The 14,659-nt window shown below is 42.5% G+C and overlaps 1 protein-coding gene across 5 annotated transcripts in view; it reads right to left on the reverse strand.

Moving 5' to 3' along the window:
* Positions 1-466: 466 nt before the first annotated feature.
* The window catches only part of LOC123502019 (raf homolog serine/threonine-protein kinase Raf-like), a 24,479-nt gene continuing 10,286 nt past the window's right edge, over positions 467-14,659 (reverse strand). The window contains exons 7-14 of one of the 5 annotated variants that reach the window (XM_045251169.1): positions 14,196-14,548; positions 10,325-10,491; positions 9,229-9,440; positions 7,141-7,308; positions 5,450-5,558; positions 4,221-4,424; positions 3,732-3,866; positions 467-2,827 (exon numbers count right to left, since the gene is read on the reverse strand). In XM_045251169.1, the coding sequence (XP_045107104.1) occupies positions 2,651-2,827; positions 3,732-3,866; positions 4,221-4,424; positions 5,450-5,558; positions 7,141-7,308; positions 9,229-9,440; positions 10,325-10,491; positions 14,196-14,548 (1,525 nt within the window). In that variant the 3' untranslated portion in view covers positions 467-2,650. Of the gene's footprint in view, positions 2,828-3,731; positions 3,867-4,220; positions 4,425-5,449; positions 5,559-7,140; positions 7,309-9,228; positions 9,441-10,324; positions 10,597-14,195; positions 14,564-14,659 lie in introns of all 5 variants that reach the window. The other 4 variants (XM_045251166.1, XM_045251170.1, XM_045251167.1 and 1 more) reach the window with 4 other exon arrangements.

A 14,659-nucleotide genomic window follows, 5' to 3' on the forward strand; every position in this document is an offset into this window, starting at 1 on the left:
TTACTTTGTCTCTCACTCACTCACAAAAACTAAGCCACACTATATAACACTGTCATGTACTATATAAGTTTTGTACATATTTGTGCCACACATATCCATTTGCTATAAAACAAAATTGAATTATTATCCTCAAAGATTATAAATGTTGTTGATTACACATTGCCAAACTGTATGCTGATGTGGACCTTCTTTGTTGTGTTGTGATGAGTAAGAGTGTTTCCAGTGACAAAACTGCAACCAGACTACCGCCTACACCCCGGTAGGCACCACAGCACTCACCTCACCCTCCTGCAGAGCCGCTGGCCAGCCCAGCCTGTGCCAGTGAGCAGTCTACCTGGCAGTGCTGGCCCAGTCACTGGGGCCACACCACACAGCCCTAGGGTGGGGGTTCACAATGCAGGTGGGACGGTGCCTCCCTCTACCACCACACAACACAACACCTGGCGGGACAATGAGAAGGTACGAGGAAGCTCGTCTTTTATTTTAAAATGATTAAAGCTGATACAGAGTAACATTTTGATGATGATAAAACAATGTGGTAATGGAACATGGGATGACTGCACTACAGTATCACTGAATGTGAAGTCTGTACACGGACTGAGGGGTCCGGAGCAGGGGGGAGGGGGAAGGGCCTGGTGGCCTCCCTGCTGCCTCCCAGCCGCCTCGCCACCACACGGCCTTGTGTGGGCGCCTCAGGTCCTGAGGGTGTGCGGCGGCGGCCTGGCACTGCCCGGCCCGACGCTGGACCAGCACTGGGCCAGCACCGGGCTGCTGCCAGGCAAGCGCGCCGCCGCACTGCTTGCTGGTGGTGTTTCCACAGAATTTGAAGGTCAGTTCAGTACCAAATGCATGTTTGCCTACTAAAGCCATGAGGTGTTTACATCAACAGCTTCACTGACACAGTCTTGCCTTCAGGTGTAAACAAGCCAATCATGACACACTCTCCAGGAAAAATTCTGTTGCAGTCTTCATTGAAAAAATGTCAATATTAAAGTAGATAAAAATAGATTTTGAAGCCATAACAACAGCACAAGAGATCAGTGACAGTACCTGTCAAATCAATAAATGGAATGTTGCAGTAAGAGGAGGGATGGGCTGCTAAATGCTTAGTGTAACTTACAACCTATTTGTGCTGCGTGGGCCAAACCGAACACTCACTGTCGCGCCACAAGTCACCGTCTTTACACGGCAAAGGTCGCCAGGCGCCCGCCCCGCCCCGCCCCGCCGCCCGGCGAGGCTGAGGCTCAAGGCTCTCACTCCTCACACCAACGCAAACAATTGGGGAGAGTGGCACAACACTCCCTCAGGGGAGCAGGACATGTACTAACAAAAATATAAAACATATTTACAATAAAATGACAAGTACAGAGACAATGTCAGAATGTGGTGGTGGCGTGATGCTGCAGTCTTAACACACACATACATACACACACACACACTCATATCAGCACACACACACACACACACACACACACACACACACACACACACACACACACACACACACACACACACACACACACACACACCAGCAATGGCAGCAGCAGCAGCAGCCAGGCAAGTTAAAAATAATAATAATAATTATATAATAATAATAATAATAATAATTAAATCATAATTAAATAATAATAATAATAATAATAATAACAAAAATATTATCATTATTAATAAAAAAAAAACACATCGAGACCTGCAACAGAACCTCACGTCAATGTTTGTCCAATGCGACTACAAAGATTTGAGCAACGAAAAAAATGAAACATGACAAACGCAGACTTCACTCACAGCCCGGGGCCAGGCAGCATGTCGGCTCAACTGACACAAGGAGGGACAGAGCTCAGGGAGGGGTAAGACGGGGTAAGACTGACTGCCAGGACTGCAAGAACGCCCAATAACTTCCTTAACTTCTGATGTAATACACCAGCCTTTCACTCACTTGGCAAGACAGCGCATCCATTCGCTGTGAGCCAAGCAGAGGTGTCAGATTGAGTTACACTGCTGTGGGTGGACGACAAACAGCGCTGATGGTGATTGAACTGAGGGAGGAGGTGGCTTAGCAAGGACCTGGTGATGCAAGTGTTCCTGTGGTGGCGAGAATCGAGGTGGACTGGATCTTGTGGCTACAATCAAGACGACAACAGGAGCCCCAGCAGATGAGATGGGGCAGGTAAAAAAAAAACAAAAAAAAAAAACAAAAAAAAAACAACAGAAACAGATCGATAACGAGGAAAAGAGAACGGGAGAACGAAGGGACGGAAAAAAAAGAAAGGGAAGGAGATGGGGGATGGAAAAAAAGGTTCTGGCTCCAGTTCAATTGATGGGAAAGGATGGGAAATGGGATGGGATGGGATGGGATGGGTGTCGGAAATCATGAATAGGTCGCTCTAAATGGAATACTTTTTTATGGAGAAGAGGAGGAGGAGGAGGAGGAGGAGGAGGAGGAGGAGGAGGAGGAGGAGGAGGAGGAGGAGGAGGAGGAGGAGGAGGAGACGGACAAGAAAGGAGACAGAGGAAAAGAAGAAGACGGAAGAAGAAGGAAGAAACAGGGAACAGGGGAAAGAAGGAAGAAAGGAAGGAAGGAGAGAGGACTTAAAACAGATTCCTGACTCACTCTCACTCTCTCACTCTCTCTATCTCCGATCCTGCCTGCCTAAATATTGCCAGCAGTGGAGAAGAGAAATGCCCCAGAGTTGATGGGCGTCTTGGGTGAGGCACAGAGGTACATCATATCATCTGTGTTGAGTTGGGTACGGGTGAGGGTGGGCTCGCTGGCGGAACGGTGGATCTTGGGTAGAGAACGCACCAAAGACTCAATGTTGGCCAGGATCTGTTGCAGGGAGATCAGACAGATTAGAATGTTTGTGGTGTGGTGTGGTGTGGTGTGGTGTGGTGTGTTGTGTTGTGTTGTGGTGTGGTGTGGTGTGTGTGTGTGTGTGTGTGTTTTTTTTTTTTTTTCATAAGGGTTTGTGGCATTTTGTTGTTTTTAAAGGGGTTTGTCTGTGTTTTTTTTTTTTTTTTTTTTAGTGTGTGTGTGTGTGTGTGTGTGTGTGTGTGTGTGTGTGTGTGTGTGTGTGTGTGTGTGTGTGTGTGTGTGTGTTTTATTTTTAGTATTTTTTTCTCTTTCTTTCATTCTTTTCCTACCAATTTTTAAACATTTATCTTATTTTGATTCCTTCACTGATTTACCTTATTTATTTTACCAGTTCATCTATTGTACTTGGCTCTTTTTTACTCAAGACTGCCAAATAAAAAAAATACAGAATATGCCTAAAAAAAAATAAATAAGTAACAAAAACAAATAAAAATATGACAGACGACAAAACAAAAACACTAAACCAACACAAGAGAACACAAAGGACAGCTCGTGATACAGCATATACCTTCTTTAACCCCTTCAGTACTGGGGCACATTTTTACCTTGAGATTTGTGTACCATTAAAACACTTTATTTACATTAGGAAGAGTCTATGAAGGTCAAAAGATTAATGGCCACAGTCTTTGCTACTTAAATCCCCCACATAAGTTTCTGAAGCTGTATAAAATCACCAAATGGTAAACAGAATGAATATGGAAATGCACCATGGTACTAAAGGGGTTGAAAAATACAAAAAAAAACTGAAACAAGAACAAATGGAACAAAAACACAAACATTAAGAACAATAAGAAAAAACACAAAGAATAATTTATGTGAGGCATTGACCACACAGACAGACAGACAGACAGACACTGACCTGAGGAAATAGAGGCCGATCATCTCTGTTGTACTTGATGCAGTCTTCATAAAGGCGACGAATGGGCTTGGGCATGTCGGAGCGAAGGTGGGTGGTGTCTGGCCGCAGGTAACCCCGCCCCACCATAAACAGGATCTGAGGAGGTAGGGAGGGACGGAGGGAGGGATAAGTAGCAAGATTTATATATTGAAAGAAAGAATTAGTAACAAGATTTATGTACTATGAGTGAAGAATGAGTAACGAGATTTATGCATTATCAATAAAGAATGAGTAATGAAATTTATGCCCTATGAGTTAAGAATAAATAACTAGATTTATACATTATAGGTGTGAGAGTGTGCCAGAGAAAGGGGTGAATGATTGAGAGTACTGGTTAACTCTTTGCATTGGAGAGATGGACAGAATAGCAATAAGAGATAGAAGAAAGTGTGTGTGTGTGTGTGTGTGTGTGAATGTCTGGGCCTGATAGGGAGTTCCAGAGCCCCTCACCTGGTCCTTGTTGTTGATGTGTGAGTAAGGGAGACACCCGGAGAACAGCTCATACAGGACAATACCAAACGCATACACATCACTTTGGGAGGTGTAGGGGTTCTCATCCTGCATGCGGATCACCTCAGGGGCCATCCAGAGTATTGATCCTGATGGCTGCTGGATTTGTCGGCCCCCCTGACTCTCCTGTATCCACCTGCCGCCCTGGAAAAGTAAATTCGTAAGTTTGTTAGGTTAGGTCAGATTAGGTTAGGTTAAGTTGGGTTGGGTTGGGTTTTTGGGGTGAATGAGAGTAAATATTGTGTTTTAGATCTGCCTGCTTGCCTTCTTGATTCTTCTCTATCCATCTGCCACCCTGAAGAGAGGATTGGTAGGTTAGTTAGGTCAGGTTTGGTTAGGTTAAGTTATGGGGGAATGAAAGTACCTAAATATCAAGTCTTGGATCTACTTGTCTATCCACCTGCTACCTTGAAGAGAAGAGTAGTAAATCATTCATACTGGTAAGGTAAGGTTAGGTTAGGTTAGTGGTGAATGAAAGTAAATATTTAGTCTTCTGGATGTGCCTCCCCTCTGACTGTTCTCTATCCACCTGCCACTATAGAGAAAAGAAAAACTCAGTGGGTTAGTTTTGAAAGGCTGGGAAGTCGAGCTGTGTGGCTGAATATACATTGATGTCAGTACCTTCTCTTCTCTTTCAATAGCTGAGTGCATGGGTAAGTAAGTAAATAAGTAAGTAAATTTATTGCCTTTTTAATGTACAATAATCACATAATACAAGTAGACATAGATGGTACAACATGAGTGGTGTGAATAAGTGTGAATGTGAAATCTGCATCTCCTGTCTTCGGTACCTTTTTAATTTTTTTTTAGAGAGAGAGAGAGAGAGAGAGAGAGAGAGAGAGAGAGAGAGAGAGAGAGAGAGAGAGAGAGAGAGAGAGAGAGAGAGAGAGAGAGAGAGAGAGAGAGAGAGAGAGAGAGAGAGAGAGAGAGAGGGGCTTGTGGATAGGCAGGTAGGGAGACAATTTTAATCTGATAATTGGTGGTCGAAATGGTAACACTGCACTCCTGGGAATTCTGGAATCTGCCACATCTAGAACAGACTTCATAGATTATTGCAAACATGAGTCACAACTTCACACAAATAAAGACAGCTAAGACAGACGAAAGTCACAAATAAGGACCACCAGTTGAAAGGAGACACCGAGAAACACACCGTCACCGAACCTTACCTTGACAGTGGCCAGCCCAAAGTCTCCAATCTTGACAGTGTAGTCGTCGTGAAGGAATATATTGTTGGACTTGAGGTCTCGATGGATAATGTTCTTGGCGTGGAGATAACTGAAAGAGAGGGACGGTATGGAAATTAATCTATGGTGGGGAATGGAAGGTGTTTTTAATTTCTGTTACAGGGGAAATCTGGCCAAGGGCATGAAAAAAAAAAAAAAAAAAAAAAAAAAAAAAAAAAAAAAAAAAGAGGCCCATTTAGATGTCAGTCCCCAAGCAGGTCTGAGAGAGTAAATCAGTCCATGCTAGGGAATGGAAGTTATTATTATTTTTTTTTTTTAATGCAAGAGAGGAAATCTGGCCAAGAGCAACAAAAATAAACAAAAAGGCCCACTTAAATGCCAGTTCCCGAGCAGGTCTGAGAGAGTATATCAGTCCATGCTGGGGAAATGTGGGAGGAATATTTATTAATGCTTTGCTATTGGATGGAGAATAGAAAATAAGTTAGGTTAGGCTGGGTTGGGTTAGGTGGAGAAAAAGGGAGGAATATTTGTTTGGTTGGTGGATAGGTTTGGTTAGGTTAGGTGGAGAAAAAGGGAGAAAAATTTGTTTGGTTGGTGGATAGGAAATGACAAGTTTAATTTAATCTAAGGTGAAAAAAATGGGAGAAATTTCACAGTTATGGGTATTGTGGGCCTTTTTTTTACATTGTGTTGCCCTTGGCTGGCTTTCTCTCCTAATAAAAAAAAAAAAAAAACAAATAAATAAATAAATAAATAAATAAAAAAATTCGTGGGATAGAAAAAAAAAAAAAAATAAATAAATAAAAAAATAAATAAATAAAGGTGAAATTTTGAAGTTACGGGAAGAGAGAGAGAGAGGAAGAAAGTACATCAGTCTATAGAGGAGATATGGGGGAAAATATCAATGTTTCGCTGGTAGGTAGAAAACGGAAATATATTAGTCTATACAGGAGAAATAGGAAAAATATCAATGTTTTGTTTATAAGTAGGGAACGGGAGAATGGGAATATATTAGTCTATACAGGAGATATAGGAGAAATATTGAGGTTTTGCTGGTGGGTTGAGGATGATCAATAATTTAACCTATAGAGGAGAAATGGCAGAAATATTAATACTTTGCTGATGGGCAGAGAATGGGAAATAAAAAAAGACTATAGGAGAGAGGGAGACAGAGAGAAGTATTGATGGCTTGCATGTAGGAAAAAAAAAAAAGAAGAAGAAGAAGAAGAAGAAGAAGAAGAAGAAGAAGAAGAAGAAGAAGAAGAAGAAGAAGAAGAAGAAGAAGTAGAAGAAGAAGAAGAAGAAGAAGAAGAAGAAGAAGAAGAAGAAGAAGAAAAGAAGAAGAAGAAGAAGAAGAAGAAGAAGAAGAAGAAGAAGAAGAAGAAGAAGAAGAAGAAGAAGAAGAAGAAGAAGAAGAAGAAGAAGAAGAAGAAGAAGAAGAAGAAGAAGAAGAAGAAGAAGAAGAAGAAGAAGAAGAAGAAGAAGAAGAAGAAGAAGAAGAAGAAGAAGAAGAAGAAGAAGAAGAAGAAGAAGAAGAAGAAGAAGAAGAAGAAGAAGAAGAAGAAGAAGAAGAAGAAGAAGAAGAAGAAGAAGAAGAAGAAGAAGAAGAAGAAGAAGAAGAAGAAGAAGAAGAAGAAGAAGAAGAAGAAGAAGAAGGGCACCCCAATACTTACTCCATGCCTTGAGAGGTTTGCCGCGCTATGTCTGTAATTCGCATAAGCTCAAATTTGGTCTCCTGCACGTGGAGGTGTTTGTAGAGGCTGGATCCCTCACACCACTGGGTCACGATGGCCAGCTGCTGAGTCTTCACACACCCCATAAATAGCAGAATATTTACATGCCTGCAATGCCAACGCTGAATTAGAACCAAGTGCCGTTTCTTCTGTTTTTTCAGTGGTTTTCCTAATATACACTCATGCGCATCAACTCTCACACACACGCACACGCTCAGTAAGTAGGAGTATACACACAAGCACACACACAAATACTTACCATGTCACCCAATTAAAAGAGGAAAAGATGGGAATTAAATCTTGAACACACACACACACACACACACACACACACACACACACACACACACACACACACACACACACATTTGGTAGTGTTAACAAGAAACGACGGCATTAAAAGAGAATAAATAAATAATGAAAAAAAAAAAAAAAAACAAATATTTACCAGTCACTCACAAAAAAATAATAAAAAATAGAAAAATACAATACAAAACATAACCCTGCAAAAAAAAAAAAATCAATAAGTAAAATAAATAAGTAAATAAAAGTAAGTAAATAAAAAGTTAAAAGATATTTGTCCCAGATTTTTTACTTTCTTGATCTTTTAGGGAACTGGCAATCAAGTGGGCCTTTTCTTGAATTTTTTGTTGCCCTTGGCCAGCTTCCCCTGTTCCAGAAAAAAGATAAATAAATAAACAAAATAAATTAATTAATTAAAAAGTAAAAAAAATAAATTAAAAAATAAATTAAAAAAAAAAAAAAAAAAAAACAGCACCACCACCACCAACCAACGAACTAACTAACCAACCATCACCACCACCACTACCACCAACGAACTAACCAACCATCACCACCACCACCACCACCACTAACCAATGAACTAACCAACCATCACCACCACCACCAACCACCATCACCACCACCACCATCACCAACCAACGAACTAACCAACCACCACCACCACCAACCAACGAACTAACCAACCAACCACCACCACCAACCAACAAACTAACCAACAACCACCACCACCACCACCACCACCACCACCACCACCACCACCACCACCACCACCATCACCATCACCATCACCGCCACCACCACCACCAACCAACGAACTAACCAACCACCACCACCACCACCACCACCACCACCACCACCAACCAACAAATTAACCAACCACCACCACCACCACCAACCAACGAACTAACCAACAACCACCACCATCACCATCACCACCAACCAACGAACTAACCAACCATCACCACCACCACCAAGCAACAAACTAACCAACCACCACCATATAGGGAGGCGGTGGCATGGTGGATAAGGTGGTGGTGGTGGGATCGGGCAGACGTCCACGCGTAGGTTTGAATCCAACCACGTACAACCTTAAAACACTTTGCCATTTGTTGAGTGGTTTAAAGTTACCTACATGTCACCATGATACCCAGGTTCTAGGTGGTTACACTCAAGATGAGCTTGGGTGGGGATATTGGCCCTAATATGGGTACCGCTATAAATAAAATTGCCTGCGCCACTAATGGGCGGAAGCTGAACAGCGCTTCCCATACACTCTTCAAGTGTGCCTGCAGGCACTATAGGCCTTACCGAAAGGAAAAAAAAAAAAAAAAAAAAAAAACACCATCACCAACAACAACAACCAACGAACTAACCAACCATCACCACCATCACCACCACCACCACCACCAACCACCATCACCATCACCACCACCACCACCACCACCAACCAACAAATTAACCAACCACCAACACTATCACCACCACCACCACCACCAACCAATGAACTAACCAACTACCACCACCACCACCACCACCACCACCACCACCAACCAACGAACTAACCAACCATCACCACCATCACCATCACCATCACCACCACCACCACCACCACCACCACCAACCAACGAACTAACCAACCACCATCACCATCACCACCACCACCACCTCCAACCAACGAACTAACCAACCATCACCACCATCACCACCACCACCACAACACCTCACCTTGTTTTCTTAAGGACTGACACTTCATTTTTGAACGCTGAGTACTGCGCTGGTGTTGGGTCCCGCACGTTGAGAGTTTTGACCGCCACCGGACCGTGCCAGTGTCCCCGGTAGACCGTCCCAAAGGAGCCTGACCCAATGCGAGAACCAATTAGGATTTCATCTACGGGGATTTCCCAGTCCTCCACCGTATCTTTGGAGGACTGCCGCACCTGGAGAAGGGAGGAATGGGTGAGGGTGTTTGGTGATGGGTGTGCCTTATCTTCAATGACTGAATATATGTCTAGCAAACTCTTTTTATATCTAACAAGTATTTTTCTTTTTTATTCATTCATTTCTCACATTCACTACTACAATATTTTCTCCATTTTATCTTCAACGACTGAGTGTATGTCTAGCAAACTCTTTTAATGTCTAGCAAGTTCTTTTTTTTTATTCATTTTATCACATTCACGACTATAATATTTTCACCATGTCTCTTATAGCTTCTTTTTAAGTTGTGTATATTTTTTTTACGATGTTAAGTTGTTCTATAATAAAGACCAGATACAAAATAATAATTCTTTTGCTTCTTCTCTGTCTTATCTTATAACTGCCATCAATGTGTACATAAAAGATGACTTTAGCAATAAGAGTTAAGTAATTATGGCTGATTGACTAATTGACTGATTGACTCCCTGACTCCCATCTTATAAGGCAACTAGTTACTTTGCTTCATGACTGATTGGCTGACAGACTGAAAGCTTCACTAATTACTTGTCTGTATCACTGACAGACCACCTGACTGACTTACTGAACAAGTCTGAACAAGTTCCCTTATTGCATGACTGATGGACCAGCCAGCAGATGGATTACCTGACTCACTGACTGAACACAAACCAGGCTAGAATAGTTGCTGCATTCGTCTTTGACAAGCTGGTGGACTGCCTGCCTGCTCCAAGCCACACCCACCCTCAGTGAGTCACACCTTCCTAAAGACACACCCATGTCCAACACTAGACTCTCACTACAAGACACACCTCTAACACAAACAAAACCTGCCTCTAACCACACACACACACACACACACACACAGTCACAATGTACAGGCACTAACCTTCTTGCCTGAGACAGATTCATCAGCTGAGCGTGCCCGTGGCCGCACCGCCTTCAGGGTGTTGGTGGGAGAGGCCTGGGCTGAATGGGACCCCTGCACTGGCCGGGTGGGGCTGCTGGTGGGGCTGGTGGGAGGGGGCGGGGCCAGTACCCCCGTGCCAGGGTACCCTGCGGGGTGCATGGCTAGGTTGGCGTTGTGGGTGAGGGGGCTGTAGGCCACCCTGCTCTCATCATGCATGTTGTAGAAGGTGGAGGAGCCAAAGAAGTGGAGGTCTTGACACGCCATGCGGCAGCGTACAGCACAGCATGGTGGTGACGGGCGTGCAGACAGGCAAACATCGCCAACACATGGATGGAGAGACATGCACATGCAAATTAGCAACATTTATGCTTTGCCGCCACAGTAACAGTCGGCCAACTCTCTGCTATAGCTATTTAGTGGTTCATAATAAACAGTGACAACAATCAGAACAAAGAAAACGTAACATGAAAATTTGTGCAAAAAATCTTGTTTCTATGAAATAAAACTGTGGTGTGTCTTGATGGGGCATGTGTAGGCAGCTGCAGCAGTGGTGTGGTGCTCAGCCCTCAGAGAAACACTGATGACAATGACAACAAAGGCAAAACTATCAGCAAACTAGACTAAATATTGTGGGAATGACTTATGAAGAAATCCCAGCAGTCTAATCATAAAACTCAGCGTACAAGATCCTTTGATGACTTTTTTGTGCTACAGTGGTGAATGGTAAGAGCATTTTGTCACCAAGAGCAGTGGTGAGGCAGCATGCAGTGTTGAGGATACAGTATAACCAAGTGTGTGACTGTGACCAATACTTTGAAATGCTCTGCTCTCAATTATTATTTTCAAAGGCCACAAAGATGATTAACTAGCTTCTGCTTTTCTCCTTTTAGTAATGTGGAAATCTTACTAACCCAGCCCAGCACTAAAACCACAAAAACACATTTATAAACCAATAAAACTTTAGGTAGAGCCTCTTGAAGGAATGTTTCTCAAGTTAATATTGAAATCTTATAAATATGACATTAAAACCACAAAAACACCATTATAAGTGTGTAGTTTCAGCTAGATAAATGAATGAAATGAATTAATAAATGTTCTTCATGTATTCATCAAATCAGGAATAACGACCAAATACCAAAATGTTTTGATGGCAATAACGTGGTCACAAACTGCTGAGGGCTGAGGCACCACCACTGCACCTGCACCAGCCAGGCCAGTGAGGGCAAGTCTTCAGCATTGCAAGGTGCAGTACAGAGCTGAGGTCTTGTGCTGTGACTCTATGTGTGTGTTTTGCCTTCACAACCTTGCAAATGTAAGATTAGTTCAGAAAAAAAGTAAATGAATGTATAAATAAATAAAAGATATGTGTGTGTGTGTGTAACTTAAAAGAAAGAATGCTTAAATCTACAGATATGGCACCAAAACATCTTGTCCTCTCATGAACTTTAGGCAGAGTCACCAAGTTAACAGTTAATTGCAAAATGTTAATCACAACACAAGAAAAATATTACATCTACAAGTTAAACACCTGAAAATGTAAAGACTTTTGTGTCAAAATGAACCAAAGGGAAGCTGTGACCTGAGTGTGGCTCCTGCAGGACACCATAGCCTGGCCACCACCACAGCAGCATGCCCGGGGTGTCTGGCCCTGTCCGGCAACACAGCGACACACAGCACCACACGCACACACACGCACACACACACACAGGAGCATGCACGGGTCATCCCATCAGCAGTGACTGAAGGCAATGCTGGTGGGAAGCAAAGCAGACACTTGCTGTGCGCTGTGTGCTGCGTGACGGCAAGCAATCAGTGTGGAAGCAGCAATTGTGATGCGACTTTATTTACACGACTCTCTAACTCTATGGAAAACAAGCTAAGTGTTGGCTAGAGGCTACAGTTATTTTTCTTCTAAATTCTAGTCAGTCAGTCTCTATTCAAAACAATGTAAATACTTAATGAAGGCTAAAATAATTTGCATCTAAATTCTAGTAAGTAAATTCTACCCCCAAAAAAGTTTCTGTCATATGTACTTCTCCCTCATGACAAATTTCCACAACCTAACCTAACCTAATGCACCACAGGAGTTAATATAGAGTAGAGTTTGTTTATTGGGATTATTCATAGACGATCTTTTGGTGAATAAGGAACACCAACTTACCCTAACCTAACCTTAGTGAATTTAGGAACAAACAGTACATGCATTAGATCCCTCTCTCTCTCTCTTCCCCCCCCACCCTCTCTCCTATCCCAATCACCAGCATCACCTCCTTCTATCCCTGCAAGGCCCTATTGTATCACCATCACAACCCGCATCCCTTAAACTTCCTATTCCTCTTATTTCAATGCAGTTCCTATCATCATCTCCATTTCTCCTATTCAACACAGCTTCCTTTCTATCCCTTATCCCTTTCCTTTATTTTATTCCATGTCCTTTTCTTTCTTCCTATTATTCGTTGTCTTTAGTTTATTCCCTATCTTATCTTCCTTTCTATCCTTTTTATCTTTATTTTATTCCATGTTCTATCTTTCTTTTCATCCTACTATTCCTTCTATCTCTAGTTTATTCCATCCTATATTTATTCCTATTCTATTATCCTTTCTCTCTAGTCTTTTCCTTGTCCTAACTACCAATGTACACACTTCAACCTTAGCACAGGGGAACATACAGGCTAGAATACTCAACAGGCAGATTTATAAAACATTCTTGGAGATAATTTAGTCATTCAGAAACATACCAAGAGGAACTGGAGGAAAAACACAGCTGATAAATGGATGTGAATTGAAAAAAGGCATTCTTATTGCAACAGACGCCTGAGATTTGTGACGGGTGAGTTACTTAAAAGCTTGAAAAGTGTATTGAAGTGAAAAATTGATCGATCAGCACTTGGTTTGTCAGTTCATGCGACATAAACATTAATTGAAAAGGTAGAAGAAATGGTTTACGACACACACACACACGCATACACACAGTCATACATACACACACACACACACACACGTCATGGCTCTTCTCCCCTCCCCCCACAACAAAAATGGATCTTAATTTCAAGCCTTTCAATGATTAACTCCATGCAAGATCTCTCTGTACTTTAATTCTGTCTTATCTTGTCCCTCTCTGTGACTCCCGACCCTTCACTAATTGCCAACAGTAAGAAAGAACCCATGAAAAAGTTACAACCATTAACCCAGTAGTAGTAGTAGTAGTAGTAGTAGTAGTAGTAGTAGTAGTAGTAGTAGTAGTAGTAGTAGTAGTAGTAGTAGTAGTAGTAGTAGTAGTAGTAGAAATAAGAGCACTATAACTCTTTATACTAACCCCAAAAAGGAAGGTTTGAATATTATAGTACAGTTAATCCAAGTAGTAGTAGTAGTAGTAGTAGTAGTAGTAGTAGTAGTAGTAGTAGAAGAAGAAGAAGAAGAAGAAGAAGAAGAAGAAGAAGAAGAAGAAGAAGAAGAAGAAGAAGAAGAAGAAGAAGAAGAAGAAGAAGAAGAAGAAGAAGAAGAAGAAGAAGAAGAAGAAGAAGAAGAAGAAGAAGAAGAAGAAGAAGAAGAAGAAGAAGAAGAAGAAGAAGAAGAAGAAGAAGAAGAAGAAGAAGAAGAAGAAGAAGAAGAAGAAGAAGAAGAAGAAAAAGAAGAAGAAAAAAGAAGAAGAAGAAGAAGAAGAAGAAGAAGAAGAAGAAATAAAAGAAGAAAAAGAAGCAAAAGAAGAAATAAAAGAAGAAAAAGAAGAAAAAGGAGAAGAAAAAAGTAGAAGCAGTAGAAGTAGCAGTACCACCCCCTGCCTTCCTGCCTAGGAGCCCCACCCTGGCTGACAGTGTTCCCGGCAAGCAGGCACGGCTGAAGCACAAACCTGGACTGGTGGGGTTATAGTTCCTGCCCATCCTGTGAGCAAATTCAGCGAGGGAGGCAGCATCCGAGGGGATGTTTGAGTTGACCAAGTTGATGCATACGTTGGGAGCAGAGGAGGAGCGATCGCGGGGGGCCAATGGTGCTGGGGCGGGCCTGGGCGCGGAGGGGGGGACCTGCCCTGCCGCGCCACCACCAGTGTAGTGGCTGGGATACTGACCTCGGTAACCCACAATGTAGTGCACACCATAGGCACCCCCATATGAGCTGATGAGGTTGGAGTGGCTGCTGGGGTTCACACCGTACCCTGTGGAGGCCAAGATCCCCGCTGGGTTGTCGGAGTGGGACGCTAGCAGGCTGTGGGAGGAAGGACTACATACTCAGGACAGCAATGGGGTGGTAGTAACAGTGGGTAAAATTTTCAATGGGGTACTGGTGATGGTAGGTAAATATTTCAATGGGATGGCA

The sequence above is a fragment of the Portunus trituberculatus genome, chromosome 10 (genome assembly GCF_017591435.1).
Source record: "Portunus trituberculatus isolate SZX2019 chromosome 10, ASM1759143v1, whole genome shotgun sequence".
NCBI classification, from domain to species: domain Eukaryota; kingdom Metazoa; phylum Arthropoda; class Malacostraca; order Decapoda; family Portunidae; genus Portunus; species Portunus trituberculatus.